The sequence below is a fragment of the Pezoporus occidentalis genome, unplaced genomic scaffold, assembly GCF_034315485.1.
Source record: "Pezoporus occidentalis ecotype Australia unplaced genomic scaffold, CSIRO_AGI_Poc_V1 ctg90, whole genome shotgun sequence".
NCBI lineage: Eukaryota > Metazoa > Chordata > Aves > Psittaciformes > Psittacidae > Pezoporus > Pezoporus occidentalis.
In genome coordinates, this window is record NW_026916263.1 from 831,436 (window position 1) to 849,637 (window position 18,202).

The 18,202-nt window shown below is 34.7% G+C and overlaps 1 protein-coding gene across 1 annotated transcript in view; it reads right to left on the reverse strand.

Annotated features, from left to right (window-relative positions):
* Positions 1–18,202, reverse strand: part of ADGRV1 (adhesion G protein-coupled receptor V1) — a 293,458-nt gene that overhangs the window by 216,151 nt on the left and 59,105 nt on the right. The window contains exons 31-44 of the mRNA XM_062605211.1: positions 16,989–17,233; positions 16,608–16,789; positions 15,083–15,894; positions 13,737–13,946; positions 10,569–10,699; positions 10,196–10,295; positions 9,007–9,186; positions 7,738–7,901; positions 7,169–7,262; positions 4,559–4,637; positions 3,647–3,785; positions 2,993–3,134; positions 2,336–2,598; positions 573–748 (exon numbers count right to left, since the gene is read on the reverse strand). Coding sequence (XP_062461195.1) covers positions 573–748; positions 2,336–2,598; positions 2,993–3,134; positions 3,647–3,785; positions 4,559–4,637; positions 7,169–7,262; positions 7,738–7,901; positions 9,007–9,186; positions 10,196–10,295; positions 10,569–10,699; positions 13,737–13,946; positions 15,083–15,894; positions 16,608–16,789; positions 16,989–17,233 — 2,917 coding nt within the window. The remainder of the gene's footprint in view (positions 1–572; positions 749–2,335; positions 2,599–2,992; positions 3,135–3,646; positions 3,786–4,558; positions 4,638–7,168; positions 7,263–7,737; positions 7,902–9,006; positions 9,187–10,195; positions 10,296–10,568; positions 10,700–13,736; positions 13,947–15,082; positions 15,895–16,607; positions 16,790–16,988; positions 17,234–18,202) is intronic.

The following is an 18,202-nucleotide window of genomic DNA, read 5'->3' on the forward strand; positions in this document are numbered from 1 at the left end:
AAAACAAAAATGAATTCTAAAATGCATGACTCCTTGGGTACTCATCTGAGGTTTGGAGCTTATAATATGGCTTACTATCAGTGGAATGTTTAGGGACGTATATGAAGTATAGGTTTATGAAAAAATACACTTGAAAATATGATAGAAAAGGTGTGATGCCATTTTTTCAGATTAAAGCTATGTCAGGTTTATGCAAAGTGCACCCTTTATACTGTGCTAGAATAATCCAAAGATAAAGTTTTATTTAAATATTACATTATTATTTAATTTAAATAATATATTTATTGCTATTTATATGTAATATAATATTTTTATCTCTAATATAAATTATGATATTTAAATAATATAAAAAATATATTTCTAATGATGAAGAGTCCATTTTAAGTGGGTTTCTGTCCTTTTGCATAGCAGTAATAGTATTTGACAGGATACTTTTTAAAATTAGAAATGTCTTACAATTGGATTGTTGAATTTCCTTAAAGAGATTCATCAAAAAGAAAGTTGTAGAGAGATACCATCTCTACAACATGAAACATGAAAAATCTCCTTTCAACTGTATCAGTTCTTAGTACCTATTTGTAACTGGATAGATGTTGAAAAGGCCCAGTGGAGCCTGGTTCTGTAATACTGTAATCATAGTTTGCACTCTTGTGCCCAGTCTGGCTCCTCCAGTTGGATTGAACAGGGTAACAACAAAGTGCTCATCCATTTCTGGTTCTTCATCCAGTATTGCGGAAATATGTAATGTCTGACAAGAAAACAAGCACAGAAAGTTGTTGAGAATTGACAGCTAATGATGACATAACCCTATCAGACCATGCTCCTGTTTCTGTTCTTTCAGTGTACGCCTTTGGTTAGCACAGCAGGAGAACAGCAGATCTTGAAACTGAAGAGGACAGATCTGAGGCAGGGATGGCTCAGGATGAGGTTCTAAAGTCATCTGTCTGGTGACCTCCATTGGTGCAACACCAGAGCAAGCATAAATATCCACTTAGCTATTTTTTTTCTCATTTTTTCTCCTCTCATCCTAAGGCCCTTTGAAATGCAATAATTTTTGATCCTTTCCTCACACTTTGGTTCTCTATTTACTCCACACACTCCTTGGTCACACTCCCAGTCCCCATACAGCTCCCTGATCCTTTAATGTAGCTCAGTGAAGTTGGTTTTAATTTTCTTTAGTTGGCAACTAAATTAGCTCCAGGGAAACAAGATAATTCCACTACTGGTGAGGGTAAGAAAGAAGGAAAAAAAGCAAATATAGAGGAATATGTGAGATACTCTCACTCTTCTTGATGCTTTTTTCCCTTTATTGCACTACTGTGGATGAGACTAGCATCCTCTCAAAGTGACCTGAAAGTAGCAGAGAATTATATAGAGTTACGTGTTTCCATTATCATTTGGGGCTCACTGTCATCCCTCCCAGCACCCAAACAGCCAGAAGTTACACAGGTTCACAGCTTTGCTATAGAAAAAAAAGTTAGTAATTATGGATCTGGAACTAAACTGGAGCTTACAACCTTTCAGATCTCTATTTACTTCTGCAGTAAATCATATTTTAGAGACCAATTTAAGAAGTCCTTGGCTTCCCACAGATCTGCTACACTACTCAGCACTGTGGTTCCAAATGCATTTAAGGTTCACGAACTGAAAAGCGGTATTTGCAGAGAGTTTTGTTTAAGATTCTATCCAACTAGCCACTACTAACTAGCCCACTAACTTATTATTGACCCTCACCTCACTGACAAAATAAAAGAAAATAAAATCTAAAAAGCAAGCTGTCATTTAACTTCAGAGGGGTCAGGATTTAACAAACTTAAGCTGCTCGTTACCTAGCTGACATTCTTGCAGGCACAGTATAGTCAGTGAGTTTAATACTCCCAGAGAATAAGTAATATTTTATTCCTACGACTCTCAGAGGTGTTCACTTTTTGCATTTGCTAAAGTATACTCTGTTCAGTTCAGACCCTCTGAAGTACCATGTTAAAGAATGTGATTTTTACTTCAGCCTTAACTACCATGTGTGTACATTATCACTTCATTTCAAAGTTTATGTTTCATCTACGTATTGAATACATACAACAAGATGTTCCTGTGCATACATAAACACTATATACCCATTATATTGTTTTCAATTTACCTCATCTACTACAGAGAAATACCTACAGAAGAGCACATTTAAATTTACCTAGTCCCACTCCCATGAGACAATTTGCTCTGAGAATGAAGGAAAACAAGAAAAAAATAAACACATGAAAGAAACACACACATTTCTAAAATCTTCCCAACAATTTCACAAAAGCTTTCTTCACTTATTTAGTAATAACTATCATATTACCTTGAATCTGACTCCTTCTTCCAGTACAATATATCCTTGAGAAGGGGTCAAATCCACTGATGGCTTTGAAGAATTAATTTCACTTACAAGATATTGAACAGTCACAGTGCCAAATATTCCCTGAGGAGGTTCTCTAATAATGTTTAATACTGCAATACTTTCCATCAAATGGACAGCTGTTTGCTCTCTTAGGAAGAAGTGATCACTGTTATTGAATGACAAAATTCCATGGCCGTCATCATTGGCAAGTATAGTAATTGTGGCTTTTGAGAAAAAAACACAGTAAACATAGTAAAATATAATTGTACACATAGATAAATGAAATACATATGAAGACAAATCCATTCTTCCTTTAGTGCATACATAATGGTTTTATGTCCATGCTATTACTTGAAAAGAATATGCAAGTAAGGAATATTTCTGGACAGGAAGAATCTAGACTCTTTTATTAAAAAGCTCACTTTTGTACTTTTTGATTCCCCTTTTTACATATTATCTTGTTAATTGAATAGATTTCATAGGGGTGTCTAAGAACTTTCCAAAGGAGCATAACGATCCTAGCAGGGCAATGGTCTTCTCTAAAATACGATTAGTCAGAAGAATAAAATTGACAGCCATAAAATTCCAAAAAGTAAGAACATCAAAACTAAGTTTTACCTGTTGTGTTCTCTCCTAATTCCAGCCCCAGAGAGGGATTTGTTAAAATTAATTGGAATTTCTCATCACCTTCAGGAATATCATCATCAAAAATCATAACAACAACAGATTTATTCCTTTCTCCATCAGCAAAAAAAAGAGTCTAGCAATGAAACACGAAAGCATCAGATACTTAACAGACGTTAATATATACAGAATTTTTCAACTAAGGTAAACATAATTGTCTTCAATAGAAAGTAAGAGGAGGCAGGAAGAGCTATAATCTTTATTTCCCTTATAAATTGGTTGAAACAGAAGTAAAAAGTTCAACACAGTGCAGAATGATAACAAACAAGATTAATTTAATCTGGAAGTTCTGTTGTAAAAAAATATGACACCTTACATGAAATCTTACTTGCTGTTGTCTAAGCAGAACTGTATTTGAGATAAATGTTTCAAAGTTTATAGTGTGCCTTATATTTAAAAATACTTCAGTTTTTAAAAAGAAACAGTAAAATGACTAATTTGATCTCACTCTCTTCAGATGACCAAAGCAGTTGAAACAAGTTGAAAAATTTAGGTGCATTACTGATCATTCTGCAGATTAAACAAAAAAATCTTATTCTGAGGAAGCTGAAGGAATGAAAAGTACTAGATTAAGAATTTGCTTCTTACCCTTGAGGTCATATTAAAATCCAAACCCAGCTGTGCCTCCAAATTTTGGGCATAAAGAAATACAGACACATTTCCATATGATCCCCTGTTTCGGTGTGCCATTATTGTTAGATTCCCGTGAGATTCATTAACTTCAAAGCTGAGACAAAAAACAAGAAAAATTACCAGTGCTCACTGATCAAGTTCTTTTGAATAAGATGGTAGACAGATGTTAAATTTTTGCATCAAATCACTCCCTCTCTGAAGTATGCTTTATAATGCTTTTCCTTGGCAGTGTTCAAGGCCAGGCTGGACAGAGCCTTGGGCAACACGGTCTAGTGTGAGTCATCCCTGCCCATGGCAGGCCTAGTTGGAACTAGATGACCTTAAGGTCATTTCCAACCCTAACTATTCTATGATTCTATGAGAAAAAGGCATTATTACAGTATCACCATCACTACAATTGCATAATACAACCTTTTCTCCTTTGTTTCTTATCTAAACGGAATTATGTATAGGAGGTTGTGGTTTTTTCCTGCTTATTAGAGGCAGATTATGTCTGTCTGTGTTCCTGGATGCCTTCTAGAAATTAGTCAGAGAAGATCTGGGAGAAGCCAGTGTATATGCTTACATGGAAGCAGAGGCTGCAATGCTGGACGGAGGCTGGAGGAGTGACACATGTTCACTATATAAAAGGACAGCAGTGAAAGCATGTAGTAGCAAAATATTTCTGAGTAAACGTACAGTAAATGCTGGGTTTCAGTGTGAAAATTATCTTACATTTTCTCGTTCTACCAAATTGAATGATGCTTTGCCATCTGAAAGATCTGGCCCTGGTTTTAACAGGACATTACTGTTGACTGAAAATGAAAATAATTGGGCAACCACAATCACTGACTGACACAGTGAGCTTTTCAAGGAGACAAGACTTACTTGGTACTTTCCCATTCAATTACTCCGTTTATTCCATCATTAGCATCAATAATAACTTGAGAAGCTAAACCTTCCACATCTAAAATGGAAAACAGAATTACAAAGACAAAAGAACAATAGATTCCATTTTCCTTATTTTCAAGATTAACAGAAGCATTTATAAATCTCTACTAATTTTGTAGAATACATAATTTTCTGTTTCCAAAATGTGGAAGAGAAAATGATAGTCAGCAAGATAACTGGAAAGGCTCAAAGAAAAAGAGCAAAACACAGCACAGAAAAATTAGGACACACCAAAAGCAAGATTTGGCATGGAATCTTGTCTTCATTGTGTGTGTTTATTATGAAGACAATCAACATTTTGCAGATTGTGCCATTCTGAATATGGAGTGAAAATGAGAAGGAAGGATAAAAAACAATCCAATATTTCATCTCCTGTCATGTTTCAATGCCTGATCATAAACTTTACTGGCATACAGCTCAGATTCTGCTACAAATACAGAATTACTTATTTTCTTTTGTTAGCTGTTTATGTACTGTAACATTCTGTTCAAAAAGCCTATTGCTCCATAAATACAGATGTAACTGAAATATTACTGTATGTATTGCACTGTGAAAATACTGAAAAATAAACTAATGCCAGAAATGACCACTGATTTCAGGAACCAGAACTTGGTAGTCAGAACTTTATTCTTATGAGAAAATAATGTTTTAGCTGTCCAGACAATCTTAAAAATATGACTACCTTAATTTACTTCAAATTACTTTTAATAAGACTTTAAAAGAAAGAAAGGATGACAATTTTTACAACCAAACTACCCCACTTAATCCATAGTAAATATAACATATTTAGATCCATACAAAAAATTTCTATCAATTCAGATAAAAATTAATAAAAGGTCTTTGCCATGAATCCAAACCTGTCACTATGAGGTAGTGATGAAAATCAGCAAAACATCTACACAAACAGTAGAAATGTTACCACGGTTTAGAAATCCAGAGTGCTAGTGATTACAGACTTCTCAGCTTCCCTCTAACCCACATTTTCCCTTGCGTCATAATCAGATCAGTTCACCCAAAGTCTGTTATACTTTGCTTTCAACATGAGATTTCTTATTTCATGTCTGGCATTCCTCCCCTTCCCTGATGCACCCCTGCCCACCACCCCAGCTTAGTTCGTTCTTGTATCCATTAAGTTTATTCCTTTTTCTTTCATCATTCCTAGCTGTTTATCATTTTCTCTTTCAATTCCTTGCACTTCTGTATTCAATTTCAGTACTTTCTTCTACCTGTTCTAGAAGATGGAAGCAAGAGGAGCATGGAGAAAACAACAGAACTGTCTTTATGCTTGTTGTTTCTGATCCTTGTCAATGGAGCCTCAGATCAGAAATCAAGGCCACTTCAACTCTACATCATGGACATATGAGACTTAATCCACACATTGCACACACATAGCTATGACAGGAACAGCACATGCAATATATTCCAGATGTGTAGGACTGACTGAACATGCCTGCTTCATGTGCAAAACACCCATCTCTGTTGATACGAGACACTTCCTAATAATACATCAAATACCTCATATAGAGTATGGGATAGCTACAAATGCTAAAACAAACACTGCACCAATAAGGAGTTAAATCATCAATCAGAACAAATTAAAATATGCCAATATGGAAAACAAGATTAGAACAGAATTTATAGTGACATTTTATAATGAGGACAAGTTTTTGCCTCATGGGTTTAAACAAGTATCTGTTCATCCTAAGTACATTTAACCCAATGAAGATGACACAGCAGGGTTGAATATCATGATTCAAAGAGACTGTCAACCCCTTACAATAGAAGGTGAGACTATACAACACTCAGCACTAGTTCAGAAAAATCCTCTGTACATATGTTACTCTTTTCATGGTTTAGATTTTAGACTCAACTAATCCCAGCTCAATTTACAAATCAGCATGTTATGAGTCTTGCAAGTTACCTTTCAGTCTGTAATGAATTAACTCTGTCACTTCTATAGGCATGCAAAGAAAAGGAAAAAGAGTCAAGGAAGACGTTAGAAATAATCAGTACGGCTGGTCTAGTATCACAGGATAATCGAATTGCCCTTAAATCTAATGGCAGCAACGCTACTGAATTCAGAAGCAGAATGAGGAGCTAACTAAGCAAATGATAAATAAAGTCTACCAGAAGAGTAGGAAAACCACAGGATAGAACTCCTAAAAGTAAATCTGATAAAGAGTAATAAAAAGAGACCCTAAAAAGAGTGAATAAAGTAATCACAAAGAGTAATTTTTTTGAAACGTTTGTTTCCACTATATACTTAGAAATGCTTATAAAACTTTGAAGATAATTGTGCTCTCCAGCTGTTAATTACTAACTCCTCTAAGAAAATTGACTTATAATTTTTAGAGGGCTTAAAAAAGCAAGAAGCAAGTGTAATAATGAGTATGTTTGCTGTTCTACAATGTTTCTTCCAGAATATTCTATCTCATATTGGCATAGTTGGCAAGTAAGTGTAATACTGATAATATGCCAGTGTAGTATGTTCTGCATGCAATTCACATAAGAGGAAAGCCAGAGATAATTCTGTACAAGTTTTTTTACCCAGCCTAGGTGGGGATAAAGTTGAATGGTTCATGATGAGTTCCACTGAAGTTAAATTAACCAAGAAGAATTCTTGCACCTCTGGTACATCATCCTGCAAAGCACAAGTTCAGTACAACATTTTTTCATTTTCCTTTAAGAAACTGTCACAGAAGTCACCAAAAAGCAACACAGTAGCGGTCTCTAAGGTTATAGCAACACTAGAATTATGAAGCAAGACATCATATTTCATGAAAATGACTCTCCGGTGACGCTAAACTATGCTTGTGAATAAATTTTGCCGAATTTTAAAGGCATAAACACCAATCACGAGAAAGTGTGTTGCAAGCAATGACTTGCACTGTTCTGTATACCAGGCAGTAAATTTTTAATGAAACAGCTAAATTTAATTTATGCATAGGTAGAGCTGCTTTCTGTAATCATTTACCCTTCTATGACTTCAACATTAAGATAAAAAACATCTAAGTGACAATGAAATCTTCATGACATATACAGATTGCATGCTTTAGGTTCCAAATTATTATTCTTCTGATACAGATCAGCATAGAATGAAAGGGTTTAGACTTTACCTCTAGAATAGTAACATTTATGGCAGCTGAAGTTTCTCCTTCTTCCAGAATCAGTGAGCCAGAAACAGCTATATAATCACTTCCTGGTTCTGCCAAGGTCCCTTCTGTCTGATTACTTAAGGTGAGTACTCCTGGAACTGTGGCATATGTAACATTGACATCACCTGTTTAATTTGTGACAAAAAGATTTTTTTTTAATTCTTAGGTATTTTTTTTTTTTTTACATAATGCTTACTGGAATAGACAAGAGAGATCACATGCCCATCCAGAAAATGAAAAGCCTAACTGCAAAGTAGAGGGATTAAAAGAGTAATCTGGAGCCAACGGAACTTTGTTACACTTTTTAAAGTGCTTTCAGTCCAGCCTTTGGTGATTTCTCCAACACCACAGGTCTCAAAATGCATTACAACTAAACATATTCAGATAGTTTAAGGTTCTGTGGAATCCAGATATTACACTGCTGTACTACCTGGGTCATAAAATATATTATTAATACCAGGTTTAGTGCCAAGGGAAGTAGAATGTTTCAGGAATGACTGACATCTAAGAAGGGCTCTAAGAAAATGCTGGAAAAAAACAGCTTAATAAGTAAAAGTTCCTCCCCAGGCAGATTGACAAACACTTCAATAAGGAATAATAACTGGGCACACACTGATAAATGTTACCGAGCAAAAAATGTAGACATTACTTTTTTTATAACAAAGCCATGCCTTGCTGATCTGCCAGGACAGCCAAGCTGAAAATTTATGAAGTGTTTCTGGAGATAAAATAACAGATGGAATTCAAAGCTAGGCTGTATGAAATGAAATGTTATCTCATAATACAGTTTGAAATTCTCAGGCAACAAACATAAGAAAATATTTTTGCACACAACACATTATTCAATTCTGGAATTATGTACTCTTAATTAAATACCTTGACAGGTTCTGGAATTTAAGGGGGGAATCATACCATACAATCTCCTTTCCTCATATGTTTTTTATTTCTTTTGGAAAGACTAACACTTTGAGACATTAGATATAAAGTTACCAATCTTAACAGCCAACTAGTTAAGTCACAGCTCCAAGATTCCTTGCTGTGGAAATGAGGGCTATGGCTCCAGTTTTATCCAAAACTCAGTTTCCAAACCTGCAGTCAGAAACCTACAATTTCTGAAAACATCACCTGTACCCAAGATTTTTCAAAATTTCCACCCTCCATGTCATGGTTTTTATTTGCCTAATGATTACAAAAACAGGACTTCCCTTCTCCTGGAATTACTATACAAACCTAGAGATCCAAATTCTCTGTTAATAAAAAGCTGAATTGTTTTGTTTTCCTCTGGCATTAAAACAACCCTGGATGGGGAAGCAAAATTCAGGATTCCATGTGGTTCATCACTAGCTTCAACTGTCAGAACAGCTTCATATCCTTGACTATCCAGAACAGCAGCACCTGAAGAAGACACCCCTGCAAAAGAATCAACGGACTACAGTGAATAAAGTGTTACACAACTAATTTTTTTGTCTTATATTACTGCTATTATAACATCCAAGTGACAGCCAGTGACAGTACAAATGAAATCAAATTAATGAAATTAAACCAAACACATGATATGCTCACTGAATTTTATGGATGGTGTGGAATATATATATATTTACATTCTGTATCAAACACAGGAACATACAATCGCAACAGAAATTGTATGCATACTACGTATAGAGTCAGAAAAATCTATTAAGAAATGAGAAAACTTAATGGGCTAGTGCCAAGTATCAACTTTCCTGAATTTCCTCTATTGTAAAAAGAAAGTTTTCCTGGGAATCAACTTCTAAAATTAAAATTATATTAAATTTCTCAGTCATTCCATTAAGAAATTACTTCCTTTTCCCAGTGTTGCTTTGATGAATAATCAATGGTGTATTAATTTATGGTTATCCGGATGGATTACAAGAGTCAACAAATGATTCTGGCAAGTTGGCAAGGCACCTAGCAGCAACACGATCCACGTCAAGTTAGTTTGGTGTTTAGTCATTAATTTCAGTTTAACAAACGATATTAGAGAAGGGATGCAGTCTGTGCTTTTCTTATTCTAATTTGAATGGCAGAACACTGATTTGAATTCAAGAACACTTGAATTTAGAGACAGATCAGAAAGTCAGCTTGCAGCATTACAAGATTGCTTTAAAAAATACCTGCTTATTTTGTGGCAACTGTATCCAGAACACATTAGCTCAGGTTTGTATTCAGTTAAAAGGAAGGAAATAAAATGCATACATGTATGTTCATGTGTATACGTATCTATATACACACGTGTAAGGATTCAAGCCTGTTACAATAAAATACAAATGAACTTTGCATAGTTTACATCAGCTGCAATATGTTTAACCCTACACTTCCAAAATAGATTAATACATATGAAAATATTACGCTATTAAATGGTAGTTTTAAGACATAGCAGGCTACAGCTTCACATTACCTTCTGTTTTGATATTGTATAGGATTATCTGGTATTCTTCTTTTTCTTCAGGAATATGGTCATCCAGCAAGTGAACATACAATGTTGTATTCAATGTCCCCTATTTATTTTATTGATAAATAAATGAGTCATTATTGCACAAAATGCAAGTGATACTAATCTATCATATATATTTTGAACAACACCTTTAAGAAATGTAAAGTTGAAGAATCAACAACTACAAACTCCCCCCAGTTTATAACTCCAAGAGTAAAGGAGAGAATAAACAATTACATCAAGAAACAAAGACTGCTATAAAAACACTTTTATTTTTCTCAGGTCAGTTTTAATTACAGTATTTTCCTGTAGCCATTAGCTTTGCTTATGGACTTACCTCAGGAAAAAAGAGTATTCCAGAAGAGTTTTCAAAATTTTGTTTGACATTATGCCCAACTATCTTCCATTCAACAGTAACATTTCCCAATCCTGGGGCAGTTCTTACAACATGGAATTGCAGTTTTTCTCCTAGGAACAAAGGATAAGATGCAGTATTTTGGGCTTTCATCTACTACATATCAAGTATAAAAATCAGAAGGCAAAAACATCCATCACAGTTGAAATAGTTATTCTGAAAACCATTAATGTTTTCAATAATGAACTTCACAGTAGTTATAGAACATATTTGAGTTTTGTATAAAATACAAAATCCCCAAACCTAAACTCTTTCTTCCTGAGCTTTTCTGGGTTTAGTTCAACTTTGGGAAGAAGTATCAAATATGAGGGAAGCTGACACAGATAAATAACTTAGGAAGTAAGTTACTCATATGCATTAAAACATGCACAAATAAAAGAACAATACTGTCTGTAAACAACACAAAAGAGTAAAATCTGGGAATAATTCCATGTTCTGATTTTTGTTATGTACATGCTTAAAAGCAACCCTATTGAGAGAAACTGAGAAATGTCTATGATAGTGAAAGAGAAGATGTGGCGTTAATGTGGCTTCTTAGTGTCATAAAGAACTGAGCAGCCCAGCTAGTCTCCCTGATTATGTACTTTAAACAGCATCCTGTTAGGATGCTATCTAGCTATTGTAGTATATTATATTGCAGAACAGCGTTGTATAGCTGAAACAGGCAGGAAAAATTTGAATCTTTTTCTAGATATGTTCTTTTTTTGGTAATAAATAATTAGAGATGCATATATATTGACTACCAATGAGATGAACAACTAATTGCGAGAGACCTTAATATAACTAATTAAAATATAAAATTGTGAAGACATAACACAAGAATTGTATACACCCATTTTCAAATAAATAAACTAGTGTTATTTTAGCCTCAGCATTTCAAATTTCAGTTAAGCCGTGGAAATACACCAATGTTCGTATCTTTGTCTTAAGTTGTTTTACGTTGCTTCTAAGAGAATAAAAGAATCTAAAATTTATTGAAAACACAAGGATTCTGCCTCTACAGTCAGATATCTGAGGGTAGATTGCAGTTTACAGGTTTCCCTGAGGCTAACTTAGCATATCATTTAACACTGCACTGAAACTGATTCTATCTTATTCGATAATTTTGCACATCCATTGCAAACAAATATTTGACAGAAAAAAGGTTACTCTGGTACCATTTCAGAATGCACAGTCTAGACAAAGCTTATTTCAATACAACATGATGTAATATAATGAATTTTCACTGAAGACTGGTACGAAATACTTTATGATGCAGAAGCCTGCACTGAGAAGAAACCTGAAGTATAATTCATCATAATTACAGACATCAGGTAGTTCATTACTGACTCAGAAAGAAATAGTAATACAAGCACTAATTGATTTCTGAAGCTTTAAGGTGTTATGAGGCTAATTTCACCATTTTGGTTTAAGTTTTTTTTTAAATTTAACTATGTTTTATCTATACCTTTAGATCTCTGCATTTACCAGAGAAGAAGGGGGGCTCAGCCATCCCCCTCTTCTTCCTTATTTCAAACTACTGCAATGTATTTTCCTTTAATACAGTCATAGCCACACAACTGTTGCGTGCCTCTGCAGGCACTATAATGCTACCCTTGTCCCAGTAAGGTGTTAAACAATATGCACAGCTTGAAAACAATACAGATTTGCTAGACAGAAATTGTTCAGTAATACAATTAATATAATCACATTTGGATTTATGTCTGATAAATTTTATTTTCAGAACAAAAAAAGGTATTACTAAAAATGAAGTATAAATACTGAAATATTCTAAAGGCCTTAGCTTATTCTTTCCTTTTTTTATCAAAGGGAATTAGTTTCCTTGGGTTTTCTTGCTGTCATGTATTGTAAAACAATGCACTGCTCTTCACAAGCTAGAGGAATTAGGATCAAGTAATTTATAAACTATAGCAGAGTGTTTCAGCTCCCAATAGGCAACATTTGTTAGCATGCTATGATAATATTTAACCAGTGGAAAGTATTCAGGGTCACTGCAACCTCTGGGAATGAGACTGTTTGTCTTGTGATCATTAACGGTTCTTCTTAGCCTGCCAGATTGCAGCTGGCTTGGCAGAGGGATATGGGCTATTAATGTGGAGGAATAAAGGACAAAAACTGGGCACACATTAGAGCAGAATTAACAAAAAACATATCTAGATAAAAACCCAAAAGGTTATGATGCCCTTTCATTTATAGAAAAAAAAAACAACCAACCAACCAACCAACCAACCAGAAGGCATTTGGTTAAAAAAGACTTCTTTGAACAGAAAATGCATTTCTGAAAGCAAATTTCTGTTTTGTTAACTTTTCCTACCCATCAGTTTATATGTCAGAGAAAAATCATACTGCAATATATTTTGATTCCAGCAAAGGCTGCCAAAAACAATCACCATTAGTACTGTCATTATCCTATGCACAAATGTATCAAACCTTAGATTGAACACACAACATTCTCTTTTAAAGCACTAGTAGACACCATTGGGACTATCAAATTATTACTGTTCTTTCTCAAAGGTCATGACTGAGTAATGACAGCAAGATTCCTACATTCCTAAACTAGCTATCACAAGAAGTCATAAACAGAAAATTTTAAAACAGCCAGTTACTGAGTCAGGGAGAGGGAAGATGAGATCCTAATCTTCTTATGAGAATATTTCCTAGAAGATTTAGAGTGAATTTTAAGTCACTGATAGATGAGATTTGCTTATGACTAGTACTAATACGTGTGTATGATGGGAGTTGTATACAGTTCAGGAATACAGTATAAATGAATACAACAAGAAATGCTAAAAGGAGCTTTGAAATACCAATAGAAGCAAGGCATGCTCTTCAGAAGAAAGGAAAGCACAGATGATGATATATAAAATGGTTTTAGAAATGGTACACTTATCTTTCCCATTGATTTAATCTAAGTGCTAAGCTTGCAAGAGTTAAAAATTCAAGGAAATAGATGCCAAGTATGTGGTTATTCCCTGCTTGCTGGCATTCTCTGAACAGTGATAAAAACAGTCACTGTGGGTCACGATCAATAGAAAGCACTGACACAGAAACTAATGTTAAACAGACTGTGATCAATATGAAGAATCCCACCTTCATGACCAATAACAGATCTGGAGGCTGTCTGAAAGCTAATAATTCCTGCCACATTGTCACTTGCCAGAATAATCACTGTGACAGTGTCAAAACTGGGCAGAATCCGACTCCCTCCTTCAGTATTGACCAGGCTGATTATGATACTTTCATTATCTTCTGGCTCTGCATCATCTAAAATGGTCAGTGTGACAATGCTTTTTGTTTCCCCTACAAGAAGAAGAACAGACAGATGATACTTATGTGTGCACATGGAAATCACCTTTTAAAAAGACTTAACAATCTCTTGGAAATCCTTTAAAAAATATTAAAAAGAGCATGATGTATATTTATTTGTTCAATTGATTAGAAGTTACTTGTCATTATGAATTGTCATTATGAATTTTTATTCACTTACTACTGAAAAGTTACATTAGGGCAATGTAAATATAAAATTATTAAGTATACTGTGTAGAAATTACCAATGTATGCATGATTAGTGAATGTCTAGAACTCTTCATTTGCATGATAAGTTCTCTGACTTCAAAATTAACTTAGAAAAGGGGAATATTATTCTTGTAAAAAACTTACCAAGTGCATGATAACTTCTGATTAACCATATACACAAGTATGTACACAGTTTACAAAATACATCTATTTTCTTGATATTGTCTTTCAAAATACTTTGAAAACTTTTTTTTACTGAACTTATAGCCACTAATGTTATTACACATCAGCCTCAGAATCACTGCTGGGAACCCTTCTTTTGTTTTCAGATAGTTCTATTTAGGAAACTAGATAGCACACTAGAATTTTTACTACAGTACCATAAATTGCTTTCAGAAGAACTGTTCAATCAACTCAGACTTTGAAAACATAAAATATAAAATATATCTGTCAGTTTCAATGGCATTTAAGTAATATCTCCCATTGACTTGTTCACCCTGTTTGCAATTTTTTTTTTTTTAATGTGTCATGTCATGTTCAGAAATTAATACAATCTCAATCTAAAAAAAGACCTCAGGAAAAATTAGTGCTGTACTCACTGAAGATTAACAGAAGACCAGTTAGGCCTGATTCTCATTTTCATTATGCTTAACAAATGCCTTCAGCATTATCATTCCTTATTTATTTGGTAAAAAGGTAATCTTTATAATGCACTCCACACTACCAGTGTATGTTCTGCAACATAATGATATAAGCTAATGAACTAGGCTCTTTTGAAAACGTATTATGAGCATTTAGGGAGGTTTAGCCTAAGAATAAGTCATCACTTATCAAACTACCCGTAGGACTGACTGCCTATCAATTCATTTTGCTTTTCTTTAGTTTTATCAAACAGAAGCTAGTGCAAAACCTTGCCTCACCTTCAGCGAATGCGAGAATCTCACCAACACCTACAAAATCCAAGTCCGGGGTAGCAGTTCCACCAACCACACGCCATTCCACTGTCACCTGTCCCAGGCTGCCTTCTGTCCTATGTATCATTAGCTGCACATTGGCCTGAGGGCGTTCTTCTACTTCAATATACAGACCTTTCTCTGTTGCATTGGGACTTACGCTGTAGATCTTAAATACTCCAAACGCATCTCCATTCATCATTATGACAACTGTGGAAGTATTTGGCTGTCCTATAGTTGGTTGATTTTTTAAGCTGGCTGAGATGTTCATTAGCTCAACTTTCAATAGGGATATAGTGAATTGCTCATCCAACTCTGGCAGATTGTCAGGTAGTATGGTAACTGTGAGATTTGCAAACTCTTCCCCTTCCTCCATTATGGCCCACTGTCTTGTAATGGATTCATAATCACTACCAGCAATGGCTTGTGTGCTAAAGAGAGCAGATGCACTGGTTATGTTTTTCCTGTAGGTCCAGAATCCTGAAGTGTTAGTTAATGGGCTGATCTCTGATGTCAGCCAAAGGCAGAGAGGCATCTCAGAGACACTGGAAAATGTAAAGGCTGAACAAGCTTGTTCTTTTAGGCACTGAGTTGCACAGGCATATAGTGGGTCGCTTGCTGCTGACACACTCACTCTGGTCTTGGATGGTTGGTCAGGAATTCCTTGTACTGGAGAATCATAACAGGCCAGGATATCCTGACCTTGCTCAATGGCAAGAGCTATGACATCAGTCTCAGAAGTGCTGTAAAGTATCTGCAGCTGACCAAACCTGCCCCCACTAGAAGACATTAAAATAAGAAAATAATGTTAGTTGATGAACTATGTCTAATATTCTGTTTCTGGGTTAAGAATAAAAATGAACAAAATTGACAAGCCCTTTCTGAATTCCTGAAAAGTTCCAAATAGCTAATTAAAATGGACTGCCTTGGTAGGAAATTTTTCTGGCTAGCAAGTTTGATTATTTTTAGCTTGGGTAGCAACCTGTTGAAAATGACTGTTTGCAAACCTGTGTTTCTAGGAATTAACTTAGTCTTAGGCATGGCTAGGAAGGAAAATCCTGTGCTACCCAACTTTGTCATCTTTCCTCCTAGGTACCCTCAGGATATCGTATCACATGCATAAAACCTGTTTTCCTTTTCTTATTCCTTTTCATCCCACAGGCTATTTTGTCCTCCAGTTAAAATCAATGGACCAGGCTGTTGTGCAGCTTTAAATTATTTGATGATTGAATAGGCAAAATGAAACTTCAAATACACTGTGTACATTATGTTTACAGTGCACATTACAATGTATATTACATTTGAGTACTTTATGTACATTTCTAATAAGCTGACATCTAGCTCTAAAACCATGTACATGAAATAAAAATATGTTGAGCTGGCAGATCAAGAAATTGATACAAATACAAGACAAGCATGACATTTGAAATTATAGCCAAGACAAAGAAAAGGAAAAAATAATAGATATAAACAAATCAAACATCATACAAACCTTCGCCTGACTGTTATATTTGCAAGCATTTTTCTTTCTAGTGGCTCCTGAATTCGATATAAGGATTGATGAAAGAAAACTGTGCCATAAGGATTATCATTGGCAGGTATTACAATATTTGCCACGCCATCTAACCCAATAGCACCGCCATTGGAAGCCTGAGTTAATTCTACATGGACAATCTCAAAAAGAAAAAAAAAAGAAAAAGAAATAATGCAGCTAAACGGTTTTTGGTATTTCTAACAATAATCACAAGCAAAGTAATACCTGAACTTCTTGCACCTTCCTGCTAGAGCATTCCTTGCTTTTGTTTGCACACATCTCTGTAACAAGTTAAAACTCTAATACTATTCAAGAAAGATGATAAACTGCTTTACTTACTTCTTCTGTTTCTGGAATATCATCAGCCAGGATTTCCAGCAGCAACATGTGAATGGCTTCCCCAGGGGCAAAAGTAATATTACCCAAGGCGACCTGTAAGTCATCGTCAGCAGGATGTCCATTAATGGTAGCAACCCACTGAACTGTAACGTTACCCAGCGTCCCAGCATTGCGGATTATTGGCAGATTTATGGTTACTGATCCAAATTCAGGCTCCTCCACAGTGAATTTAGTCATCTGAAATACTATAGTACAGCACAGAGAGATGTATTTCATTGACAGTGAAAGTAAATATAACAGCTCCTGAAGTACAGTTTTATTTCACTTGGTTGCATTTACTCGCACAGATAAATCACTTTTAGTCAGGTTTAAACTTAAAAGCAAACTTTCAGTATCAATATTTTCACCTACAGAGGAAATTAGCATGAAATTTAAGACCTCATCCAAGAAGTTTATTCCAGCACACTCTTCTTTGAGGCTAACCATGAGTATGTCTCCAAGCTCTTGGAAGACAATTTCATAATTATTCTTTAGCAGCTGTCATGCCACTTTCTGAAGAAATAAGTCAACATGCTCCATCTAAAATTCTTTTAAGTAGAAGTCTTCCTTGCATTAAACTTTCAGTTGTTACAAATAAGTTAATTTATTGTCCATCTGGAATTATTTAATTTTGACATTTTTTCTTTCCTCTATCATTTTCTACTGACAAAATGCAACAAGAGGAACTATGTAGGGTACCGAAGGAATAAAAGGGTAAACCAGAGGAAATACACAGAAAAAAAAAACCAAAGAATAAACAAAAGTTATAAATTTCTAATATATCGTTACATTTTTGAAATCACCAAAGCCTTTCTCAAAACCTGTGTAATAAAATGGATTTTGGAATATATACACAATTAATTTTATTGATAATAAAAGGCAGAAGAAAAACTAAAGTACTTTACAGAAAATAAGTGAATGTAATTGAATTTCCCTTTATATTTTACAATTTCCCCAGATTTTTAAATCTGCTTTGGCTGATTATCTACTAAAACAAAGATATCAACATATTTAAGCAATGGATATTAGAATGCAGATTTTGGCTTAAACCTATTGAAGAAATGCAGCACTTCTTAGATAAAAAATAAAAAAGTAAACTAAAATCCATCTATCTCTATTAGGAGAGTCCAAAATCCTTCTATATCAACTGACTAAATACTTTTTTGGTTATATTA